This window comes from Balaenoptera ricei, chromosome 10, assembly GCF_028023285.1.
Source record: "Balaenoptera ricei isolate mBalRic1 chromosome 10, mBalRic1.hap2, whole genome shotgun sequence".
In the NCBI taxonomy this organism is placed as follows: Eukaryota; Metazoa; Chordata; class Mammalia; order Artiodactyla; family Balaenopteridae; genus Balaenoptera; species Balaenoptera ricei.
Window position 1 is genome coordinate 60,431,780 of NC_082648.1, and position 17,050 is coordinate 60,448,829.

Consider the following 17,050-nt stretch of genomic DNA (forward strand, 5'->3'; position numbering starts at 1 on the left):
TACTGTGCTACACATTCATGGTTAAGTAGATTTCACCTGTATAATTATGCTTGGGGTTTGGGGGTTTTATTGGGTAGGTGGGAGAGGGAGGCAGGAAGACGATTGTTTTTGGTGAAAAGGAGCTATATGCTTTGGAATTTGCACCCTACCATGCCTCAGCCCTCACCAATCAGGAATCTATTTTGAGTTATCTACTGACTGAGGAGTCCTCACATTTTTGTAGCTCCCATCTATGAAGGAACTAGAGTTCCAGTTTTTTGTGGCATCTTCTATCAAGTTTATACAGACCAATCACAGTTGACTCCAAAACTGATCTAAGTTCTTAGGAGCACACAAGCTATCCCAGAATTAGCCTGAATTTCTTTCAATGCTTAGACTAATATAAGCCACTTGTGTAGCTCCAGTATACTTATGTATTAGTTTCCTATGGCTTCTGTAACAAATTATCACAAACTTAGTGGCGTAAGACAACATATATTTAGTCTCTTCCAGTTCTGGAGTTCAGGAGTCCAAAATCGGTTTCACTAGGTTAAAATGAATTTGTTGGCAGGGCTGTACTCCCTCCAGAGACTCTGGGGGGAAATCTATTCATCTCTTTTAGCTTCTGGTGGCTGTCAGCTTTCCTTGGCTTGTGGCTGCCTCACTCTAATCTCTGTCTCCATGGTCACATTGCCTTCTCTTTTGTGTGTGTAGCATCTCCTTCTGCTTTCCTCTTATAAGGATATTTGTGATTGCCTTTGGGCCCACCCAGATAATCCAAAAAAATTTCTCCATCTCAAGATCCTAAATTTAATCACATCTGAAAAGACCCATTTTCCAAATAAGGTAACATTTACAGGCACAAGGTATTCAAACCTGATGTCTTTGAGGGGCCATTACCAACCTGCCACAACTTACATCTATATTTACCCACTCTGTGCTCAAAGTTTTGCCAAACCGACTTATTATAATCTGTGAACATTTGCAACACATTCCTTAAATCCCAGTGTAAGCTAAACCTGGAAAATTATTTTAACTTGAAACTTATTTTATTTTACAATAAAATAATTTGCATTGTTTTTCAGTGATAAATACAAAGTACTGCATGTAGATTCTAAGATGATCAAGCTATTAAATGATCTGGGATCCATATCATTTGAACAGTGGTTGAGAGCATTGGCTATATTGAAAAGAGAAGGGAAGAAAAAAGGCTTAAAGGAAGATCATACAGCTTTCTTCATATGTATAAAGATGTTTCACAAAGAATAGAGATTAGATACATGTTGTGTAGGTTGGATGAGGAACAATTAATTGCAGGCAGAGAGAGGCAAATTTCAATCCAATATTAAGAATTCAGAATGGATAATGGAAAGGGCCCCCTTCAAAATGAAGTTTCTTCCTTATTCTGGAAGAATTCATGAATATGCAAAGACCCTGAGAGGAGGAATGCAGAGAGAAGTAGAGGATATTTTTTTTAAAAACATAAGGTCTCTTTAATGGCTGATTCTAAATAAATTGAAGTGGTATTATCCTTCTCCAATCCATTTTTCAAATTACAGCCAGAGCGATCTTTTAAAAGTCAAATCTGATTATATCAGCCCCTTTAATTAAAACCCTTCGTTTGGTGAAAGGTCCTTTCAGTATTGATTCCTGGTTTCCATGCCAGTCTCATCTGAAGCTCTCCGTGTTCTTCTCACACTTGTTTCTCATCTTCAGATGCTCCTTCCTACCTCAAGGCTGTAGGACATGCTATTCTCTCTGCTGGCAAAGCTCTCCTTCCTTCTTGCCTACGTTACTCCTACCCAAATGTAGCATTGGGTATATCAAAGGTAGCATACCAGGAGATTTCCCTAGTACGCTAAACCAGTTGGGTCCCCATGTACATTTGCAAAATACCCTGAACTGCTTTATCAAGATGAAAGCATTCTATCATATAATGGCCGTGTCTGTCTTTCCTGCTAAAGAGTAAGTTCTTGATGACAAAGACATTGTATCTTTTTTTTTTAACGTCTTTATTGGAGTATAATTGCTTTACAATGGTGTGTTAGTTTCTGCTGTATAACAAAGTGAATCAGCTATACATATACATATATCCCCATATCCCCTCCCTCTTGCGTCTCCCTCCCACCCTCCCTATCCCACCACTCTAGGTGGTCACAAAGCACTGAGCTGATCTCCCTGTGCTAGGCAGCTGCTTCCCACTAGCTATCTATTTTACATTTGGTAGTGTATATATGTCCATGCCACTCTCTCACTTAGTCCCAGCTTACCCTTCCCCTTCCCATGTCCTCAAGTCCATTCTCTATGTCTGCGTCTTTATTCCTGTCCTGCCCCTAGGTTCTTCAGAACTTTTTTTTTTTTAGATTCCATATATATGTGTTATCATACGGTATTTGTTTTTCTCTTTCTGACTTACTTCACTCTGTATGACAGACTCTAGGTCCATCCATCTCACTACAAATAACTCAATTTCGTTTCATGTATGGCTGAGTAATATTCCATTGTATATAGGTGCCACATCTTCTTTATCCATTCATCTGTCAATGGACACTTAGGTTGCTTCCATGTCCTGGCTATTGTAAATAGTGCTGCAGTGAAAGACATTGTATCTTGTTCAGCACAGTGCCTGGCACGTGGTGGGCACCTTCAAATATTTGTTGAATGAATGAATGGACTATCTGGCTTGACATGGAAAAGGAGTCTCATGAGAAAGAATATGTTTACCTGACACCATATTTCTAGTTGCAAACTTTTAGAAACACTAGTATGGTTTCTTGGAAGAGTGTATTTCATGAAAGAAAGGGGAGGCAGATGAGGAAATATAAGTGATCGTCAAACAAGCCAGGTCTGTCAAGGTGGAGTCAATATGGAAGGTCAGAAGTTTAATGGTGGGGGAACGGGAAGCTTCATGGAAGACAGAAAAACTGGGAAACCAAGGCATAATGGCTTAAGATGTATTGTTTACTCATTCATTCCCAAATATTTATAGAATGCCTCTTATGTGCCTGGCATTTGGAGTCAGAAAGTCAAAGCACGTCTCACCTAGTTCTTGTCCTTAACAAATCTACAGCCTAATAAGGAAAGACAAATATTCAGCAAAGTAATTTCCACGAAGCGTGGTAAGCGCCGCTAGACAAGGTATACCAGTGTTATGAAATACCTAACTTGGGTGGGGAGAGTGATGGAAGGACTGAGGGAGAAGGATGGGTGGGTCAGGGAAGCCTTTCCTGTTTAAGCTGAGACCTGAAAGATGAGGAGGAGTCCAGGTGGTCTGGGGAACTGAAAGAAGTTCAATAGCTAGGATTTGGGATCCCCCAGAGAAACACTGTCAAGATACTGAAGGACACCTTGGCAGGTTTGGTTTACGGGGACCCCGGATGGGAGAGGTCATTAGCCTTGTGGACATCCCCTGGGCAAGAACGAGAACATTCTGCACTTCAATATTCCACCTGAGCTGGGTTTGCCTCTAATTATTCATTCCTTATTCCCGCAGGTTCCCACCAACTGCAGCGTGGTGGTGGCCCGCAGACGGCCTAGCTCCGCGGGAGACGGCCTAGACAAGCTCCCCTCGCGTCCAGCTCGCCCCCGGGAGGAGGCGCAGAAGCCCCGCCCACGTCCAGGCACGTTCTCCTGGGCCGAGTCCCAGGGGCCGCGGCGGTCATGTGACCCGAAGTGTGACGTAGGAGGAAGGAGACGCCATTAGAGGGAGGCGGAGAGGGAGCGCTGTTCGCCTTTCCTCGGGTGCCTGACGTGGTGGCTGGGGCCCTTCATTCTCGGACTTTCCCTCGGCCTTTCCAGGCCTCGCCCGGAGGCGGGAGTGGAGACGGCGCCCGGGGTTAGCAGCTCCGGTGCGGGGGTGCTGCTCGGGCCGCGGCTGTGAAGGCGCTGCTGCGGCTGTGGAGAACTCGGCGCGGCTCTAGGGCTCCGGCGGCGAGGACGCGACGGGATGGCTGCGGCCGGCGGCGGCGGGGCGGCGGCCGGGCGAGCCTACTCGTTCAAGGTGGTGCTGCTGGGGGAAGGCTGCGTGGGAAAGACGTCGCTGGTGCTGCGCTACTGCGAGAACAAGTTCAACGACAAGCACATCACCACTCTGCAGGTGCGGGCCCCGGGGAGCGGGAGGTGGGGCCTCGGGGCCCCTACTCCTCCGGGGCTCTGAGGACTTTGCTGCCACCGTCGTCTGGGTCTGGGCTCTCAGATCTCAGGCCTGTCACCTCCGCGTTCGGATTGCCTTTCCGAATTCGCCCTGGGAACACGCGTTGTCGGGGCAGCCTGGAGACGTAAGGACAGGCTGTTGGGAGGGGAGTGGAAGGGCCCTGAAAAGTCCCCAGTGTGGCTGCGCGTGTCATGGAATCTCCGTCGGTGGGCTAGTGTTTCCCCTTTGATTTGCTTCCGCTTGGGCGCTAGGTGCCTTCACCCTCCAGTCAGTCAACCCAGCGTCAGCCCTTTTTCTTTCTTTCGGAATTAGGAATTTAGCTGCGGGTTTGATTTTGCTAACTAGGTGATTTGTAACTTCAGCGCTTACTGATGACTAAGTGTTTGTGCAAGTTCCATTTTGTCCTGTCTTCGAGTAACGTGCTGATTGGCAAGACATCCCTCTCCGGAGGGTTTTTGAATTGACCGCTGGCCCGAGTGGGTTACGCAGTTCCATTGCTGCCTGCGTGGGTCTGACTTGTGGGTCACATATTCGGCGATGTGGGTCGACCCATATTCACATGGAAACGTCATGTGAATACTGGCCAACAGTTGGTCCTCAAACTAACAGCTTAGCTGCTGCTGCTATTTATTTTCTTTGCTTGTAATGTAGGGCCGGCTTTCATCTGCAGATAACGTGATTGTTAGTCAGAAAAGTGTTAAAATGTAATCATTAATTGGGCGTGAAGTCAGGCCTTTGAGGTCGTTGGAGTCTCCCCCGCTTCCAAAGAAATCAGTTTTCACGTATTAGAAGAATATCCAGCGAATCTGCCTTGATCAATTCAGTCAGAGGCAGTCAAGTCTAATGAAATTTTGAGCCTGATTGTCTAGGTTCATATCACACCTCCATCCGTTTAAACTAGCTGTGTGATCTTGGACAAGTTAATTAACCTGTCTGTGCCTAAGTTTCTTCATCTGTTAAAATGGCCATAATAATAGTATCTAGTTCATTGGGTTGTCAGGACAAGTATACATAAAAGCACTTAGGAGCTGGTCCAGTGTAAGCTCTCCATCTTTATTATTATTACCCCAAATTGCACAATAGATCTTAATTAGTGATTGTGTAGTGTGTAAGTACATGGACACTATTTAATAGAATGCACAGTCTCCTAATTGTTGTGACATTTGATGTTTGATGCTATTATTAAACCACTGAGTCTAGAATTTACAAAGATCCTCTGGTTCTGATTCCATGTTCTATTTTTACACCTCTGTTTTTACTCCTATATAAAGCATACTATCTGAAAAAGTGAATGTCAGGAACCTGCATTTTTCCCCTAGAGTCTTATACAAGGTCACAACACGATTTTGATAATTACAGTTGAGTGTTATTAGTGAGATCAAGGAAATTCTTAGGGTAAATACCTATGCTCAGTTGGAAATTTAGAAATTCATTTAGGTAAAGTAATAACAATAGCTAACATTTAGTGAGTTCTTACTGAGTATTTTACTTTTCGTCTATCTTTTAGTTCCTATGACAGCCTTTGAGGTGGATAGTTTTATTAGCCTCATTTTACAGGTGATGAAACAGGCATGGTTGAGTTGAGTAATTTCCTGGTTATCTTACTGCCACAAGTCTTGGTGCCCAAGCTGAAATTTGAATCTAGTTATGACTTCAGATTTTGAGCAATAAGTCACACTATCTCTGGATATTGGTAAACCACCCCTTAGTGATTTCTTTTGTGCTACAGACCTTAGAGGAAAGAGAAGACCATTGTAATTGAGCTCTTAATTTTTTTAAAGATAATTTAACCCTTCAACCTAAAAATTACACTTTCATTATACATTCCAAAAACATCCTCGAAGCTAAAAGCTGGCTAAAGATTTTAAATATCTGAGAGGAAACCACTGAAATCTACTGATACATAGGAGAGAATGAAGTTATGGTAGATCTCTAGTATCAAAAGCATAGCATGTAACTGTCATCACAAACGATATCTGGATTATGTTCCAGAATTGAGGATTTTGCTGCGTACCAGTGTATGGAAACAGCATTATATTCAATCTCCTTCTCTTAGATATCAGTTCATTTCATCTTTTTAAATAATGTTTTCAGAGAAATATGACTTCCATGAGACCTATAAGACACAGTCTTGTATGCCTTTCATTTCCAGATGGAGAGGAGCTAATGCATCATCAGATATGAGGGGAAGAGTTTCCCTTTTTTCTTGTCGACGGAACTACCTACTACCTATCTTTGTAAAATATTTTATGCTTTGCAAAGTACACTCTCATGCATTCCTATTTTAAAGACTGAGAGGAACCCAAGATAATTTATGGTTCACTAATTCAGTCTTTTGTTTAATATTTCAGGCAAGTGATTGTCTACTTTAGTCTGAACATCTTGGAGGTGAGATGAACTGTTATAGAAGGTGGAAAACTCTATGTCCTGAGGTGGCACATTTCATTTTTGGACAGGTCTACTTTCCAATTCATTTTTCTGTGTCTAGAGACAAAATCTCTTTCCCTGCTCTCTGAATCTTAGTCACACATGGCGTCCCTTCTGATAGTTGAAAATGGCTATTACGTTCCCTTGAGTCTTGTCTTCTTTTGGGTAAACAGCTCTGGTTCCTTTTAGTGGATCTCCTATAACATTGTTCTAAATCATGTCACTATTTTGACATCTCTTCTAGACACTCACTAATCATTGTTCACTTTTCTTAATATATGATGCCTTGAGCTGTAGGAATGATTCCAAGTGTGGTTTGAACTGTGCAAAGAAGTGCAGGCTATCACCTCCCCTGTGGAGAATCCTTTTCTAATACTGAAGTATTACAGAAAAGATTATTTGAGCTTTTGGGCAGCTGTCCCACTGATTAATATTGGGCCTGCTGTCTTAGACTTATTTGCTGAAAAAAAGAGACAGAGGGAGGGAGGGAGGGAGAAAAGAAGAAAGAGACTTTACATTTGTTCATTTTCCTTTGATTTTGTAGTTAAATCTTTTTTTCACTAATGAATTTGATCCATTAAAGTTGGCTTTGATAAACTTACTCCAGTGGTTAGTGTCTGTTAATATCCTTTTGAATTTTGATTTTGTAATTCAAGAAACATTGATGGAGCTCCTGTGGGTCAGCCACTAGGTTGGGTCCTGGACATGCAAAGAAAAATAAGGCATGGTCTCTACTGCTGCATTAGCTACTCATTTTAACTTTGTCACCTGAGGATTTGGTAAGAATGTCTTCAGTGTTCTCATCAGTCATTAACAGACTCTGAAAGAAAGGGGAGAGAGAGGGCCAAGTACAAAGCTCTTCACAAGTCTCACTATAGTCCAGTGACACGTGACTAGAGGTATATTTCTCTTTAAATATGCAGAATCTTAGGGTGGGGCTTTTTCCAGACCACGCACAGGCCACAGTCCTCTTTCCTCTTGACTGAGAAACAGTTATGAATGGAGTGTTACACATATTAATGGTAATGGAAACAGGAAACAAGACTGACTGCTGTGGGCTACTACCTAGTGGACAAGAAGCCTCTAATGAAAATGGCTACTCCAGCGTTACAAATCTCCTAACTTTTTTTGCCCTAGCTACATCAGTCTTGCCCATAGGGGATATCATGAGCTACTTTGTCAGATGCTTGCAGAAGAACAAGATACATTGTTTTTTCTGCATTAGGAGGCCATATGATGTAGTAAAAAGGGACAGGACTTTGAAGTTAGTTTGAATCTTTGGCTCCTGCTTTTTAGCCGTCATGATTTTGGCAGATTAGTTTACTGTTTGTAGCTGGCTCTTTATCCATGAAATGGGAGACTCTCACTCATAGGATTTTTATGTGGATTAGAGAGCCATAGTATTTAAACCTCCTGGCACAGTGTTTGTTTAAGGAATGTCTGCTGTTGGATGAATAGTTGGTGCTTAATTTGTGTTGGTTTCTTTCATAGTAACCCAGTCAAAAAGGTAATGGGGTTAATTTGACATGAATTATTTTGAGAATGCATGTGGTCTGAGGGACTGCTACATTTTATATTTTTATGCATACATATGTATTTGTTTGTTATCCATTCTAGAGTTTTGTCTGGGATTGACATTTATGGAAAGTCACTTCTTTTTTGAAAATTGTGACATTTGCTATGCTTTGGTGTTTTAGTACTGCTCCCTTTTTGCAGACCTCCTCCTAGGTTACTGATAATTATGAAGTAATGCTGTAGGTGAGCTCTCCGAGAACTCAAGATCCTTTACCTTGCTTACAAAGAAAACTTGGTCTTGTATAGAGTCCTCAAAGCTTTCTTATGTGATTTTCTCCTTGGTTTGGGGTTATGTTAAACTTGACAGAGACAAGAAAGACAGTTGGAGGGGCTTACTGCTTTTTCTCTGGAATTAGCTGCTGAACCTAAGCAGTCAAATTCAAGAATTTATTTCATACCTGTTACATGTCAAACATTGTGCCAACGGGGGAATATAAAGATGAGTAAGGTACTTTAACCAGCTGTTAGCTTTCTTCTTTATTCTTAAATGCTTGTGCCATTTTGATTGTCTTTGGTTTATCTCTCTATATTTGTGCTCCGGGGTGATCACTTCCTTTTCTTTAGCTGAATCCTCTTTTTCCCCTTATTGTAAGATTATGCACTCTAATTTAAATGTCTTCTATCACTTTCAACTAGTCTCCTGTGTAAAAGTAACATTCTTTATAATCAGAATCATAAATCATCTTCCCTTTTAGAATTCTAACTGGAGTTCCACCTATCTGCCTCCTGAAGTCTAGGGTAGGTGCCTGTCATTTGATTAGCAAAGCAGTGCTGTAAAGTTGGCTGGGAATACAGATAGTATGCTAACAGTTTGGCAAATGAGGAAACTGAGACTTGGATTAGATTTCTGAGGTCCCACATATAGTAATGGTGTACCGTTTTTTCTTAAGCTAGGTCAACTACTTTTTTTTTCTTCCATACACCTTAACCTCCTGAGAAACACTTGGCATTCAGGTTCTAGCAGTTGGTTTTATACTTGGTGTCACAGTCCCCTGGTCTAGGAATCTTAATTTCCTTATTTGTAAGATTAATGTTTTGAATGTCTGAAGTATCTTCTAAGTAGTTCTTGAAGCCACTTTATTGTTGATTCAGCCAGTTTGTTTACAATATCTTTATAAAATACAGTAGTTGAAATCTTTCCCTTTTCCCTTAGTACTTTACTTGAGTATGTGGGCTGTAGAAGGGTGGATGATTTTTTTTTTTAAGAAGAGTTTTTCTGAATTATGGCTTTGAACTCCTAATATATAAATATTCCATATCTGACTGCTGTTTTCTGCTTTGTGTTTTGAGCTAGTCCTTAGAAGTGACTTTTTGACTCTCCTTTTCAAAGTATTTACTTGGACTCTAAACTGATTATATCTCTTTTTAGAAACAAAGGACAAGAAATGAAGTATTCAAGCACCCAGCTTAGTTTTCTTTCTTTCTTTTTTTTAATTAAAATATATTTGAAGTATAACATTGTATAAACTTAAGGTGTACAATATGTTAATTTGTTACATTTATATATTGTAATGTGATTTTGCCATTGTAGCAATTCATCTTAGTTTTTTGTCAGCTAATTTTTATTGCCTTACTACAGAGGACTAATTTTATGAATTATCTTGCTGAATCCTTTCATGTCCATGTCTTAAGTTGAAAGTAGTTAATAGATGCTTTTTTTTTTTTTTTCCTGCTTGAGGGATCTTAGTTCCCCAACCAGGGATTGAAGCCGGGCCACGGCAGGGAAAGCGCCGAGTTCTAACCACTGGACCGCCAGGGAACTCCCAATAGATACTTTAAATACTTAAGCCTGAAACAGTGTTAGTAACTGTAGCAAAAATAATATAACTGTTTAAGTATATACACACATATTATTTTATTTATTTATTTTTTTAAATACTGCAGGTTCTTATTAGTCATCAATTTTATACACATCAATGTATACATGTCAATCCCAATCACCCAATTCAGCACACCACCATCCCCACCCCACTGCGGTTTTACCCCCTTGGTGTCCATACGTCTGTTCTCTACATCTGTGTCTCAACTTCTGTCCTGCAAACCGGCTCATCTGTACCACTTTTCTAGGTTCCACATACATGTGTTAATATACGATATTTGTTTTTCTCTTTCTGACTTACTTCACTCTGTATGACAGTCTCTAGATCCATCCACATCTCAACAAATGACTCAATTTCATTCCTTTTTATGGCTGAGTAATATTCCATTGTATATATGTACCACATCTTCTTTATCCATTCGTCTGTCGATGGGCATTTAGGTTGCTTCTAGGACCTGCCTATTGTAAATAGTGCTGCAATGAACATTGGGGTGCATGTGTCTTTTTGTATGGTTTTCTCAGGGTATATGCCCAGTAGTGGGATTGCTGGGTCGTATGGTAGTTCTATTTTTAGTTTTTTAAGGAACTTCCATACTGTTCTCCATAGTGGTTGTATCAGTTTACATTCCCACCAACAGTGCAAGAGGGTTCCCTTTTCTCCACACCCTCTCCAGCATTTGTTGTTTGTAGATTTTCTGATGATGCCCCTTCTAACTGGTGTGAGGTGATACCTCATTGTAGTTTTGATTTGCATTTCTCTGATAATTAGTGATGTTGAGCATCTTTTCATGTGCTTCTTGGCCATCTCTGTGTCTTCTTTGGAGAAATGTCTATTTAGGTCTTTTGCCCATTTTTGGATTGGGTTGTTTGTTTCTTTAATATTGAGCTGCATGAGCTGTTTATATATTTTGGAGATTAATCCTTTGTCCGTTGATTTCTTTGAAAATATTTTCTCCCATTCTGAGGGTTGTCTTTTTGTTTTGTTTATGGTTTCCTTTGCTGTGCAAAAGCTTTGAAGTTTCATTAGGTCCCATTTGTTTATTTTTGTTTTTATTTCCATTACTCTAGGAGGTGGATCAGAAAAGATCTTGCTGTGATTTATGTCAAAGAGTGTTCTTCCTATGTTTTCCTCTAAGAGTTATACACATATATTATTAATGAAAGTCTATTGAACTTAGATAAAGACAGGAAAGTATTTGTCCACAGTCAGTTACCGTGCTGCATTAGGTATTTTGCTTTGCCAGTGATTAGCAAGAACAAGTGATCTGGCTAACAAAAACAGACAAAAAAACATTAAAACATTAATGAAACAAGTTATGAAAAGACTTTCATTTGGCAAATGTACTTTGTTCTTATTTTATCTCTCCTATAATCTTATTTTTTTTAATAGAGATTTAAAAAATATCCACTCTGATTTCAGATAAGATGTTGGGTAAATAAGCATCAGGTGCAGATGACAGATGTCTAATGAGATTGTTAAGTCTGTCAGTACCCCTAAAGTTTGGAAGATGAAATCATTGGAATTAAAAGAAATAGTGGTGCTGTAACTCCGGGTTTGGAGGAGTAAGGTGGGAAATGTACCATTACTTTGATCCTCATTACTTTGATCCTCATTACTTTGTGCCTACCCTGAGAATATTTTGGGAGATGAGTTGGTGTCCAGGAACACTTAGTGTCCAAGTGGAGGAGTGCCAAGTTAAGAATGTGTGAATGTTCTGGAATAGGCAGCTTTGTGCAATGGAAAAAGCACTGTGGAGTCAGACAGGCTTCCACCCACTGCAGTACCTGACTGAGTTGGCTGACCTTGGGTGAGTCACTGTATTCCTTTAAATCTCAGGTTCATAACTGTAAATAGGGCTAATTACCTACTTCACAGGGTTGTTACAAAGAATAAATGAGAAAGCCAAAGCATGGTGGCACACAGTATGTCCTATTTTTTTTTCCTTCCCATATTCGTAGAACCTTTGAATTGATGTTTATGCCACTCTCCCCTGCTCTTTCTAGATGGGGTTCTTCACGGAGATATTGCCAGGGATTTAGAAATCCCTTGGGAAAGTGTGTGAAAAAAATTTTTATATGTGCATATGAGCAGTTTTCTTGAGAGTGAGTGGGTTCATAGCTTTCATCAGATTCTCAAAGAAGTCGATGATCATGCCTCCCTCCCACTCTTACTACCATGTAACAGAATTAAGAACCTCTGCCCCAGAGTAAGTATTATATAACCATGAATGGTATCTCAGTAGTCTGGCCAAATTAAGTATGCGTCGTAGAGGTAGTAGGAAAAAAAGACCAAAACAGATTTCAACCATTTGATCGTTTGCTGCTGTCTTGATGTTACATAAAATCTTGCAGCTTTATTCTCAAATATAATTGTTTTTGTTTTTAAAACAGATGTTTGTTCTTTAAGAAAATATTTATAAAATATTAAAAACAGGGTGTATGTAAAATGAGATGATTTGTATTACAGAAGGACTCTTTTCATAGAGTGGGACTTAAGTTTTTTTATGAAGGAAAAAAAAGATACAGTGGGGACCCTGTGGTAATGTGCTTTACTAATGCATCAGATATTTGAGTTAAAATAATTTGGTTTATAAGGAAACTTTTAGGAACACATCTTTTATGTAAATTGAGTTATACCAGTCACATCGTGGATATATTTATCTACAGTAACAACATTTGCAAGTCCGCTGCGGGCAGCACTATGGTTCCCCCTGCCCCCTCTGTTAGAGAAGAAGTGTTAGCTCACATCTCATTCTGGGAGGTACCATAGCATAGTGGTTATGAGTCATGTCTGGAGCCAGACTGCCTTCATTTCAAATCCTACTCTGTCCCTTGCTGTGTGACCTTGGACAATATACTTACCATTCCTTTGTTTCTGTTTTCACATCTGTAATATTTGGATAATAATTATATCTAATCACAGAGTGTTAGGAGAAGTAAATTAATATGGAAAAGATTTTAGAACACTGCCCATTTCATTATAAGCACTGTGAAAGTGTTAAATAAATAAAAATATGTACTCTAGTTAACAGAAGATTTATACCCATGAAAAGTTAACTTAAAATACAAGGTGGTATATGCGGTATATTACAAGATTAGGTTCCCTAAAGTTCTTCTGCATAGAGAAATTCACTGTGGGTTGTCTGGGTGGTATGAGAAAGCTTAAAAATTCAAGGAAGAAGAGTGTAGGTCATGAACTGGTCTTGATAGGTGAGATCCAGATAGAGAAAGAATAGGCCCAAATTAGAGAGGAATTTTATGAACAAACAGAATTGGAGGGAATGTATAATATAGACTATATGAGTTTCCAAGTAAGTAGAGAAATACTGGAAGCTTTCTTGGGAAGATAGATGTGGACAAAAGGTGGAGGTCCTTGGATACAAAGATAGGCTTTGAGACTTTTATTTGTAGATTAGGGCTCCCTGACTTTTATAAAGGAGAAGCTTGTGAATGATTTTGTAAAAAGTGCATAGCACAGTACTTGGTGGAAGGTAAGCATTCAAATAACTGTTAGCTAGTATTAGCAATAGTGGTGGAAATGACTGCGTAGTGTCTCACTGTATGGATGGACTATATTTGTATATTTTTAAAAAATAGCCTATTGATGGACACTTAGGTTATTTCTTTTCTTTTTCTTCTTCTTTCCTTTTCTCTTTCTTTTTTTTTTTTTTTTTAATAATCGTCACTGTAATGAGCACTCTTTCCATAAAATTGTTCTATACATCCGTAGTTCCTTAGGAGAGACTTAACACTGTCTCTGAACTTACCATGGGAGAGTGATGGTAAGTTTCAGAGGGAATAGTAGAAAGGAAATGATGGAGCTTTATCAGCTATAATTCACTCCCGTCTGCTGAGAAATCCCCACAAAACTCATGACAAAAAGGCTATTATGGTGTTAGCTGCCAGCAGGGATGTAGTGCAAGCATACTTATTAAAAATGGTAACTTATTAGAGAGCTCAGCTATGGATATGATAATGGTTTTTTTGTTTGTTTTTAATCATGGAGGCTTTGGGAGGATAATTTAGCATGTAGACCAGAGAACCAGAGTGTGAGGTGAGACCAAAGGTATTTATATTATGACATAATATGAGACTGGTGGTCATAGAACTCCAGAGGAAATATAAAGACAAGGCTTGGTAGGTTTTTTTAAAATATGGGATGACAGGGGAGGAAGAATATTCAGTGATGATATTCCTAAGATTCTAAACCTCAGTGACTTGGAGAATGTGATCAAAATACTAATGTTGGAATGGAAAGCCGATTTTGGAGGGAAGATCAGTTTAACTTTAAATACGTTTGAAAGAAGAGAGGGAGGCATTTAAGTTTACTTACCTATTAAATATTAGGATAGGAGTCAGGTTTTGAGTTTCTTTATATAACATTGATATTGAAACAGAACAAATAGTTGAGTTCAAATAAATTATACAGCTAATAAGTGGCAAAGCCGAGATTCAAATCCAAAGTTCTGCTTCAAAGTTGATATTCTTCACCCTTATGCTATGAGTGGGAAATAGTCCTTTATTCATATTTATTGTCATAACATGTATTTGGTCTTCTCATATTCTAAGTTATTTCTTTGTCGTTTTGCCATTGAATTTATTTTATACCCTTTTCTATATAACCTGTGTTTTGTTTTTTTTTAAAATAAATGTATTTATTCTATTTATTTTATTTTTTTTGGCTGCGTTGGGTCTTCATTGTACGCGGGCTTTCTCTAATTGCCGTGAGCGGGGGCTACTCTTCGTTGCGGTGCGTGGCCTTCTCATTGGGTGGCTTCTCTTGTTGTGGAGCACGGGCTCTAGGTGCGCGGGCTTCAGTAGTTGTGGCTCGCGGGCCTAGAGCACAGGCTCAGTAGCTGTGGTGCACGGGCTTAGTTGCTCCGCGGCATGTGGGATCTTCCCGGAACGGGGCTCGAACCCGTGCCCCTGCATTAGCAGGCGGATTCTTAACCACTGCGCCACCAGGGAAGGCCCCTAACCTGTGTTTTATTTAATAAAATATTTTGAGTGTAGCTTGGGCTCTGAAGGCAGACATTCCTGGATTTGATCTCAGTTCTGCCATTTGTGTCTCTGTAGATTCCTTAGTTAATCACTAAATCTAGTGGCCTTTTCTTAGTTTTAATTTTCCTTGGTATACATACAGCAGAACGTCCTTCCTGAAATCTAGGTTCCTTCTCCTTCAGTAATAATTTCACCATCCTAGCCTTTTATCTGTTTTACTTTCCATCTCTGCACTTTCTTCTATATATATACACTTAAATGTGGCTGTCTCTGCATAGCTTTGAAGTTGGCTCTTTGTTCCTTTTTTAAACATGTCAACTGGCTCTGGTTTCTGATTATATTCCCTCTTCAATTACTTGATTCGGTTCTCTCTTTTCTATCCTCATGCACTTAGTTCAGGCCCTTTCTGTTTTTCTTTCCAACTTTAAAATAGACTCCTGTCTTCCAGGTCTAGTCCTGTTCTTTCTTCCTATCATAGTCATTCTCTTAAAAATAGATCTTATATGTCCTCACTGCTTAGAAACCCTTCATTGATTATTCATTGTCAACAGTATTATTTCCTAACACTCCTTTGGATGAGTTAGGTGTTTCTTTAGGGAAAAAGAAGTCAAATGAGTTTGGGAAATGCTTGTATAAATGCAGTTAGTCAGCCTTCCTTTTGGCAGAATTTTAGTGTGCTAGTGGGTACTGTGAATGCACAGAGGGGATATAGAGCAATATACAGCAGTCCCCAAATATACCTGACTGTGGTATACATTAAAAAACAAAAAACTTGTCTAGTGTCTTGGAACACATTTTATTGAGACCCACAAGGTAAAGTCCATAGGCTTAGATATAGAGTCAGGACTTTTTTTTCGATTAATTCAACCTTTGCTTATCTTTGTAATCTCATCTCTAGCATCCACCAGACCAACTTGGAGTTTCCCATAGGGTGGGGAGTTATGTGTTTCAGGCTTCGGTGGCTTCACCCATCTGTCAGGAAAAACCCCTACTACTCCTAAAGGGGAGATCATTACCTTCTTTCTGAAGCCTTCTTTGACTTATCCAAGCAGGCTTTACACTTCCTTCCTCAGCATTTTCCTTATAGTATACTTGGCAAGACGGTCCATTTTAGCGATTATCACATGGTATTTTAATTCTCTTTATATTTTAATTTCTGCAGTGGACTATAAGCTCCTTGAAAGCTGGAACCATTGCCTTTCATTTCTGTGGCATCAGTACCTAGGGCAATTATTAGATATAGTTTAATTGAATTATGAAATAATTGCAGGAAAATTTCCAATAATAATGGTATTCATATAGTTAACTATCAGTAAACATTTCTGTTATTTCATCTTAGAAGTCTCTTAGACGCTTTCTGTAATGAGTAGCTAGGTGGCATCAAATTAAATGCGAAGAAAATGCTGTAATGAGGAAAAAACTAAGAAAACATATTTACCCATTTTTTTGTACTTTTCATAACTTGTATTCATAAATCAAAATATCTTTTTCTTAGATTAGAGTAAAAATAATGTTCTGTCTTCAGTGGAAATAATGTTTAATCATTAATAAAAACTCAGTGATTACTTTTTCTCCCAGATAACTTATTTCATATTGATATGATTGATTCATCTGTAGTTTTGAGAATAAAAAATGTTATTTTATGTGAAACATTGTTTAATGTATATCTCTCTTTTCTTAGGCATCATTCTTAACAAAGAAGTTAAATATTGGTGGGAAAAGAGTAAATCTTGCTATATGGGTAAGTTAACCTTTTCAACTGTATGAGTGAAGGCCTAGAGTACCTATTCCTGGTTCTCTCATAACTAATTGGCTCAAGAATTTCTGGATTTATTTTAGTTAACTGAAGTTTAGCCAAAACCTTTTTTAAATAAACATTTTTTTCTAAAATCTGGCTAAGAATTTTATCTTGCATACAATTGTATACATGAATAGTTCTATCATAACTTTTCAGCTGGAGAAGGGTCAACTCAGAGGGATTCCATGTCAGAGAAAGGGGTGGACAGCCTGCCTGGCCTTTTTTCCCCCATCTCCATATTCTAATCCTCCAAGGGAATGGCCAGTGGAGAGTATGGCAAGGATAATGCAGTAGTGTA

At 39.2% G+C, this 17,050-nt stretch overlaps 1 protein-coding gene across 1 annotated transcript in view; it reads left to right on the plus strand.

The window, feature by feature from the left end:
* The first annotated feature begins 3,668 nt into the window (after positions 1-3,668).
* Positions 3,669-17,050, plus strand: part of RAB21 (RAB21, member RAS oncogene family) — a 32,107-nt gene continuing 18,725 nt past the window's right edge. The window contains exons 1-2 of the mRNA XM_059936531.1: positions 3,669-4,075; positions 16,636-16,695. Coding sequence (XP_059792514.1) covers positions 3,926-4,075; positions 16,636-16,695 — 210 coding nt within the window. The 5' untranslated portion in view covers positions 3,669-3,925. The remainder of the gene's footprint in view (positions 4,076-16,635; positions 16,696-17,050) is intronic.